General features: G+C 41.1%; 1 protein-coding gene across 3 annotated transcripts in view; it reads right to left on the reverse strand.

The window, feature by feature from the left end:
- Positions 1–2,779: 2,779 nt before the first annotated feature.
- The window catches only part of POLA1 (DNA polymerase alpha 1, catalytic subunit), a 217,964-nt gene continuing 211,423 nt past the window's right edge, over positions 2,780–9,320 (reverse strand). For all 3 annotated transcript variants that reach the window (XM_068917389.1, XM_068917406.1, XM_068917397.1), the window contains one exon: positions 2,780–4,099. In XM_068917389.1, the coding sequence (XP_068773490.1) occupies positions 3,927–4,099 (173 nt within the window). In that variant the 3' untranslated portion in view covers positions 2,780–3,926. The remainder of the gene's footprint in view (positions 4,100–9,320) is intronic.

The raw sequence follows: 9,320 nt of genomic DNA on the forward strand, positions 1-9,320 counted from the left end.
CCCCCCCCCCCCCCCCCCCCGGCCAAATGTCACCCCGTCTGCTCCCACGGGCGGTGCAGCGAGGGGCCCGGCCCGTCCGTCCGTCCGTCCGTCCGTGCGCCCGCCCGCTGCCCCGAGAGCGCCGGCGGCGGCACCCCGCCGCCCGCCACCCTTCCCCGCAGCTTCCCCTTTTTCCCTGACAGCGCTTTACACCCCTCACTCCCCCCCCCCCCCAACACGCGCTGTATTTCAGAGTCCTAAAAACACCATAGGTGCAAAAAAATTTATGGGAAAAATAACGCTTGTTCCCGGGACGTTATTAACAGTATAGTGTGAAATATACATTTTTGCCTTAAAGAAAAGGGAATCATTATCAAGCCATTACGCATTAAGAAATGTCATTCAGTCATTTTTATTCATTCTGCTGAAATCTTCGTAAAAGCCAGAATCATACTTCTGCAAGCAGCAATTTTGTTAATCCAGGGGGTTATTACTCTGGTCCCTTATTAGGATCTATACTGCTGCCAAGCAATCCTATAACCTTCTCAAAAGAAGTTTACCTCCGTGTTATAAAACCAGTAGTGGTATTTATACTGTGCAATAATTAGTGTATTACTTGAATCCACTAACAGGTTCATTTTATCTCTGCACAAAACCTCTAGTCTGCTTATAGAAAGCTTGTGCCTCCTTTGGTGCTGTTAAAGTGGTGAAAGAGTGAATGAAGGCTGGTAGCACTTTCTCCTTTTGCCTTGCCTTAATTCCCATCTCTTTTTGCTCTCATCCAATTAGTGCAGTGTATTAAGCGGTTTATCATCTCATAGTCAGCTATTGAGAGAAACAAGGCGAACACTTTGCAATAGAGCCTGCTCTCCTTTGACACCCTCAGGTACTTACATATTCCACTGTGCTATGAATAATAGAGGAAGAATAGAGCACTAATTCCCTCATCAAAGAATGCCTTGTCTGCTGCTTTGCTCAACAACACCATTCTGATCAAAAGAAAAGCAATAAAGCTTAGCATAACAAAACGAAACCTACTTATTAGCTTAGTGGTTAAATTAATGCAGAGCCGCTGCTATTCAAAACCAAGGTTTGAAAACAGCCTCCAACAACCTGATAATGCTGCCTTCGGGATGAAGGAATTTTAATCTGAAATTTGAAGCTGGCGCAGATGAGTTAATCTATTAAACTGCTATAAGGAGAGTTCGGGAGAACTAGTCAATTAAGGAATATTTAAGGTGCCCTACGGAAGACAGAAAATGAGGCAAAAAGGAAGATGTGCTGGAGTTTGGAATTAGAAAAGTGAATTTTACAGTGAAAAGAGAATTTTGGCACAGCCACAAATGTGTTTGCGGTTCGGAATTGTTTTTAATGTAACATATGTCAGCAGTGAAACCTGGCTACCGTCTCAATGTATCAACAGTCCTCTTCCCAGGCTGCAAATAAATACAAATACAAACAAATCTTAATTTTAACAGTGTTGGGGGCGCGGGGAATAGGGCCAAGATGGGAGAAGGAAAGCGATGGTAATTCATCGAAGATCGGTTTCAAATACAGACCTCTGAACTTCAGTCTTTCCCGAATTATTTATAGCACTAAATTAACCATCTCTATTTAATATTAAATTCTATAAGGATGATCTTGCATTTCCCAGCCTTTCACTGGGGCCAAGATGAGGCAAAGTGCCCAGAGCTTATTAGTCAGCGAGAGAGGGGGAGAAAAAAAGCCAGTTTACTCCTTGCCAAGAGTTCAGCTCTGATCTGACCACTCTTCTGAGAGGAATCAAAAATTGCCTTAATTCAGGGTAAAAGCATTCATTTCCGATTCCCCACCTGATTGCAGCTGGCTTGAATTACGAGGGAAGGCGGGTTCCCAGGTTTGGGCTCCTCTCTCTCATCCCCGAGCAGGGCTCATCTGCTGGGAGGTGGAAGCGCCTCTTCCTCTGAGTCCCTCGTACGGCTACTACATACGGCTGCGCCCTACACCATCATTGCACAACACTCTGATTTAATCTAAACATCCCTAAACTTGCAAATTAACAGGCTCTTCAGCTGTAATTATACAGATACATACAAGTGCCACAGGGTCAGGTTATGCCACATGTATCCATTTTATTTGTATACCTAACGTTTGAAGGAGAAGGTCACACTTTTCACTTGCCTAAGGCATTCTACCCAGTTAGTATCAGTAATATCTTCATAATCATAATTGGGTTGGACATTATGAATTAAAAAAAAAAAAACCCAAACCCTGCGTGACATTACAGGAAACCAATGCCTGCGTCTTACAAAGAGTTGCGATATTAGTCTGTCATTGAGGCAGCAACACCTTCTTTCCAATAAAGGTGTCCAAAATCTCTTTTACAACAACTCAACTAAACAGGTTGGGAAAGAATGATAGATCGTAGGGGTAGGACAACATTAGCACAAAATAAGTCATTGAGTAGGCGCAATTTCTCACTTACCGCTACTCAATGTGAGTAAAAACTAAAGGATTTAGCCCCAGTCAGTCAGAAAATGAGTGTATTTTGGCATATTCTAACAGATATATATTACCTGTATCGACACAGCATTTTCCAATGCACTATATAGCTACCACTTAGGGACAAATGAATGTCATAAAATACACAAACAGATACACATATCCCTAACACGTTAATGCTGATGTTCTTACTTCCTTCTTTAAGCCACAGTCATTACGCTTCTTTTGCGCTTCAGAAGCTCTTCGGCAAAACCAGGGAAAGTTTGGAGGAATGCAACCTTGCCTGCAGTATTTTCAACACACAAACGACCAAATCAAATTATCTTTTAGTAGAAAACTTTATTTTTTCCTTCAAGTGTTATGAAAATTTTACATTTCATACTGTTAAAGATTTTGAAGAGCATTTTTATAACCTTACATCAATATATCACATCACAAACTTAACAGTAAATGTAATGAGTACAATATTTTCATTCCAGTACAAAAGCTGCAACCATATTTATGACCATTTATTGTCAGATCTGTTTGTTATTTTACTAAAAGTAAATGGAAAATACAGTTTATTTATAAAACCTTTAAAACTTCCAAGATAGTAATACAGAACGGCAACAATGATTCTCCTTTTTCCCCTTCCCCATCAAAAAGAGATTTTTCCTCTATTGATTGCTTACTTTCAAATATTTTGTATGGGAAGAAATCAAATACATTTATATCCCGTGTAGCTACTGAACACATTTGGCACATGTGCATGTCTACATACACATATGAAATCTCCAATTGCTTTATGTTTTTGCATATGCTTAAACATGCTGAAACATTATACTTAAAGATGCTGAAAGACTCTTAATGAAAAAGATGGTTCCCTATTTTTGTAACTCCAGGTTACAGTCGTTCTTTACCTTCAATAAATTTGAAAGTAAAACATCCCTACCTCTGTTCAGAAGGTATTAGGACATTTAAAGGCATTTAGGTTTAGTATTGTTTTTAATTGGTATGTTTATGATCAGGAAGAAGATAAACTGTGAAAAGGCAAAACATTAGTGCTCCTACTGAGACCTCTACTAACCTCTCTTCCTGAGAGCACCTCTACTAAATACCCTGGAGCAAAGTCTAGGATCACTTACATTCCAGCAACTCTCACTGGGAATTATCCAATTAAAGCAGCAATTCCCCCACCCCCTTTTCCCTCATAGGTCTAAATATACAACAAAATATATTGCAAAAATCAACTACTCTGTATTTTAATAACCCTGACTTCTCAATGGAGAAGAGAAGTGAAGATAAAAACACCTTGAGTATTTCATGTCCACGTGAATCATATATCCTGTTTTTATCTTCTGTTTTTCCACCACCAAAGAAACAAGATTATTAAAATATTATTGTGCATACTGAAACAGAGTACTGCCTAAGAGATTATTGTTTTTAAACAACAAGCTAGCCTCTCTTCTCCCTCCATTTTTAATGAATCACTGCCTTTCATTATTGGATTCTCCCATAGATCTTCCTATACTGATGGTCTCAAAGAGTTTGCCGAGGTTAACTTCTGAGTAGCTGCTCATGGACAGCCATTTGTCTACTGTGCTCTTCAGTCTTCTGTAGGCCTCAGATATTTCCTTTCTGAATGGCTTCTTCACGTACTCTAAAAGAATGAAGGAAAAGAAAAATCAGAGGAGTTAAAGACCACAAAACGAAAATACTATTGCAGTCGCTATTGTTGTGAATCACGGTATTTTGAAATGAGGCGAATATTGTAGCTAGTATTTCCAGACAACACTTAGGGCAAGCTCTTCAGCCTTGCCCTAGGTGTTGCTTGCTCCCGCCTACCTTTACCAGTAACGTTGTAGCAGCACAGTTAGGGTGATGCCAAACCCGTACCCCACACCGAGGCTGATGGCAGCTCCCCTGGTCTCAGCCAGCCCCACCTGAGCTGGCGCACTAACTCCAGTCAGCAGCTGGCAAGATACGCTGCATGCCCAAAGTGGAGCGAAATGGCGGTTCACTAAGTTACGAGAGAGAGAATAAGCAGTAAAAGGACAGATTTTTGAAAGGACCTAATTTAACATAAGCAGGTTCCTTAATTTAGTATAAACTATGCAGAGTCTATGGAGCATCCCTAGGGGTTTGAGATAGGGGTTTGAAATTCTGCCGACAGCAAATTTCAGATTCATATTTCAAGGAAACCATGATTTGACTCTCTAATCCCTACTGCTAACATGGGCGCTGGCACAGCCTGGGCCAGGCTCACCACCAATGTCACGCTTTCTCAAATGCAGGATGGGCATCGTAATGCTAAACTTTAAGGAGATGATGGAAGGAAAAGGACAGCAGTACAAGGTGGTCACACAGGGGAAACTCCACGCTACCTTACCCTAAAGTGGAGAGAAGATACCTAAAAGTCATCCCAACCAGGAGACATCAGGTTCACCTGACATATGAATGAAGACAGCCATTCCCAAATGTTTGATCAATGTATCTGTGAAGAGATATCTAGAGTGCCAGACACACTTACCTCTATGCCTCTATCTGTATAAACACACATGCACACATGTAAGTTTGCAACTATTGTAGCAGTAAAGCCAAAAATGCTCCATTTTATTTATTTATATTTAATTCAACTTCCTACCACCTCAACAAAAAATCCAGGGATTTTGTTTCAGTTGCTGCCTGGTTCTTGCTTTACGAAGGCCCTGGGTATCTGCTAAAATTAAAAGGGCAAAATATTCTCTTGCTGTAAATCAATGCTAACTTGACCCAGACCTAGTCCAACAGCGTTCCTCCTTTCAAAACAACTTTATGTTCTAGAATTACCAAACCCTACCCAAAAGCCTAGGCCTGCAGTTACACCTTGAAATTTGCTGCATGGGATGTTCTGGATTATTGAGCATACAGGAAGGATGTACCCCAAAGTGAGACTCCCTGCGGGAAGGCATTCCCCTCCTAGGGGGCCTGGAGGAGCTCCAGGTCAAGCAGAGGTACGAGAGCCCGGCACAAGGACTTCCATCTCGTGAGATCTCGAGCCACTCAAGCATAGCATAAGGAAGCGCCTTACAAGCGGCCAACACAACTCTTCTGCTGGGCATCAGACGACCTAAAACCTGTTGTCTCATTTCTTCCTCCTGTCTTAGCACTATTGTAACTGCCCTCCTCTGCTTTGAAAACATTGCAAAGAAAGAAGCCCCCATCGCCCTTCAGACAGCTTTTACTATGTAACACGAGTTAGGATGAAAAAAATGATCATCTTTAGAACAGTAAAGTTTATTCCAGAGAAGAGGGGTGCCCCAGGTTTTGGTGGAGAGGGACCCCGATTTTTTGAGTCCACCTCTGTAAGGGAAGAAACCAGCCTGATCTGCTTTTGTGATGTGACTGAGACAAAGATGTCCCATTGGACTAATCTTTATTTCAGCCACCAAGTGAAGGACTGCTATAAGAGGAGATGGGGGGAGCACAATAACGGATATAATTATTATAATTTTGGCTTTGTGACTTCCTCCTCCCCAAGGATTTATGAACATTTTTGCAGAGCCTCAGATGTTTCAAGACAAACTCAGATAAGATTAACTGCTGCATTCAATACAAACCTTAATGTTTTACTGAGGAATTATTACCTGCTTAGATTTTCCATGTTATTGACAAAGTTTCACTGAACTCAATCTCCCTATATGACACTACAAAATCTTTAAAAATTAAATTAAAATTTAAATTAAAGATGACAGTTTAAGCAACTGAATACCTTGGTGAAAAGCCCTTTGGAAAGTACTTTTCATACATCCTAGTGAGGAGGGCATAAATAGTGCTATCGTTCAGTTTTAAGTACTTGTATTTACAATTTTGGGCAGTACGTAAACAAAATAAGATGTCTAGCTGAATATACTACATTCTTACCATTATTTAGACAGTAATGGAATTAATTTATTAGTGGGATTAAAAATTCCTTAAACTACACCCCAAATACAATAAAAACCTCGATTACAAGAATCTGTTCATTAACAGATTGAAGTCACTCTGGTATAAACACTTTTAATGATCCTGAAATTATTTAAATGTAAGGTTTAATTAAACAACCCAAGAAAACTGTAATAACCAGATCCATAAAACCACCAAACCCTCTTTGCTACAAATTCAGCACTAACCAGTTTGTGCATTTTCAAAACGTGCAGTCCACTAAACTGGATCATTTGCCACTGCTCCCATGCTAGCAAAACTGTGCTGCCTACACCAATAAACTGCAAAACGTATCATACTCGTAGTTCAAAACTAGGCTGAAATAGTTTAAAGCTTCCTGGAGCTCTGGGGGGACCAAGGTGAAATGTATCACTGTGCAGAAACAGCTGGCACATAAGAAAAGGAGGAGGAAGACACATTCATCACGAGAACAACTAGGCAAACAATAACACAGCGCTGAAAGTAGAGAACAAAAACGCAAGCCTGCGTGCAGCTCGAAAGCATCAGTCATCCTCCTAACAGAATTTCTAGCCCCCCCCCCCCAAATTAAATCCAAACTCCAATCGCACACGATAACCCTTCTAACGATACGCTTCAAACACTTCTTGGACGCAGTCCTTCTTGTGAAAGGAAAGGCTGGGCTTACAAAAAAAAGGAGGGGGGGGAATACGAGGAGCCTCGCGGCGGTAATGAGGCCAAGCTGAAGTTTCAGCGGGGGAACAAGGGCAGGCGAGCGGCGCGCGGCTCCGCGCGGGCAGCCGCTCTCGCCGCAGCCCAGCAGCACCACGCGGCTGAATGGCACGAGTGCGTCTGACGACGGGGGAGAGCGGATTTAAAGACCTGCAGTAACGCGGAGCAGGGGAAGATGAGAGAGGACACAGCTCCTGATGTGTTTACCTCCTCTGCTGATGGGATATTGACTTTTCCCACCAGGTTGGTTAGAAAGGGGACTATTTACGCTGCCACACAGCAGAGCAAGAATGACAACCGGCATCACTCTGCGCGCCTCTTCGTAAAAGACAACTGTGACCGTCGTATATCACACGGCCAGTCAATACCTCCTAGTTACCATACCGTCCAACTTAGGGATGCATACAAAAGCTCCTACTTTCTTCCCAAATGAGAATTTAATCGATAAAGCACCTAAGGCCTTTTGACAACGCAGCTACACAGGCCGACTGAAATTGCTTTCCAGGAGTCAGTCACGTCCTGAAAATAGGTCTATACCTATTATCACCGTATCATTGTTTTAATAATATCCGAGGTCAGTGGCAAGCAATCATTTGCAACAACCAATACTGCTCCCTGTATATACAGATACCGCTATATGTGCAAACACGCACGGAGCATACAAAAGGTATTACCAAAAGAAATACGCACATTAAAATAAATTTATTTTGAATACGAACTTAAAAAAAAAAAAAAAAGGCAAACATGATTCTGACAATATATAATTAAATCCAGGTACTATATTCCTTGAAGTTAATAACCTAACTAACTCTAGCAAACATTTTAGAATCAAATCTCATCACCAAACACGCAGTTAACAAGCTCCCCCCCCCCGACACAACTGCCCCCCTCTTCCTTTCACAAAACATAGTCTCAACTTCTAAATATCCCTGTCAAATGCACCACCACATCCAAGTTCCTATTTAGCTTTCAGGGCGTATTTTTATGTTATTGGAAAATTTAATTTTTGAAAAGGTACCTGAAATCCATTTACCCCATACTGTTGCACTGGTGGGGGAAGTAAGGACGGAAATATCTGGAGGTTATCTATACTGCTCATGTATTTTCCCTTTTTCTGCAGTTTCTCTTCGTTCCCATTAAAATGACACAGAACAACCTGAGGGTGAAGATCAAGAACTTTTGTTCTTGGATTCACTAAGATGCGGCTCAGTGAAAGTCTTCTGGGTTTTTTTTTGTTTGTTTCTTCTACTGATTGGACAACTGAACTGTGTCATATTATTAAACTCTCTCCCCCTGATTATTCTGTTGATAGCCTGCTCTCCAGCGTGAGAAGTAAAAATATATTCACGTTCCTTTGTATTTGTGTGCGTATATCTGCACCGAGCATGTGAGAAACAATGTAGGTGTCTGCGAGCACAGCGCCAAATTGTTGGTTTATCTGGGAACGAACAAAAAGAGCTTCGGAGTATCATTTAAGTACAGCATCATGTCTCTCAAACACTTTTATTTAAAGAGTTAAAGAACATACTAAAATAGGTACTGAAATTTTTACTTCGCCTACTGCTTATTGTATTTTAATTACAGCAAGCTTAGACACACAGGCAGCAGTCTCTGTTCCAAATATCTGCGTTTCATTTATTTCTGTGCAAAGGTAGCAAACAACAGTCAGTCATAATTGCTTCTGTCAGATGTTTTACAGTCAGTCATAATTGTCTCCGTCTAGAGGTGTGTCAATTTACTGCGAGTTAAATAAATATTCTGTCTATTATGATATCAGGTTATGTAAGCCATTTTTTTTAATTGAATGGGTTCCCCTTTTATAATACTCAGCACCCCTATTTATACTGTTAACCTTAACTTTGCCATTTATGGAATGTCAATGAAAAAAGTCAACAGTAATTTAACAGTCATATAAGCATACTTGCTTTTTTTTAAATTTCTAATTAAATACAACAAATTAGGCTAGAAAGCAATTGAATTACTCTGTCTTGACAGTGTTCTCCTTAAATATCTACCAGTGATGCCAGTTCACTGGTCTAAAGAGGGAGACTGCCTAATACAAGTCTTGAATTTCTCCTGTTTGTTTTTCGAAGAGAACAATCCTCTCCACTCGCACCAACTTCTAAATCACGCATCCCTACAAAACAACAGGCGCCGCTTCCGACAAGGGCGACGTCCGCCGCCCGGTGTCCGGATCGCACCTCCCCACGTTCTGGATAGTCATCTAA

The sequence above is a fragment of the Struthio camelus genome, chromosome 1 (genome assembly GCF_040807025.1).
Source record: "Struthio camelus isolate bStrCam1 chromosome 1, bStrCam1.hap1, whole genome shotgun sequence".
Taxonomy (NCBI): domain Eukaryota; kingdom Metazoa; phylum Chordata; class Aves; order Struthioniformes; family Struthionidae; genus Struthio; species Struthio camelus.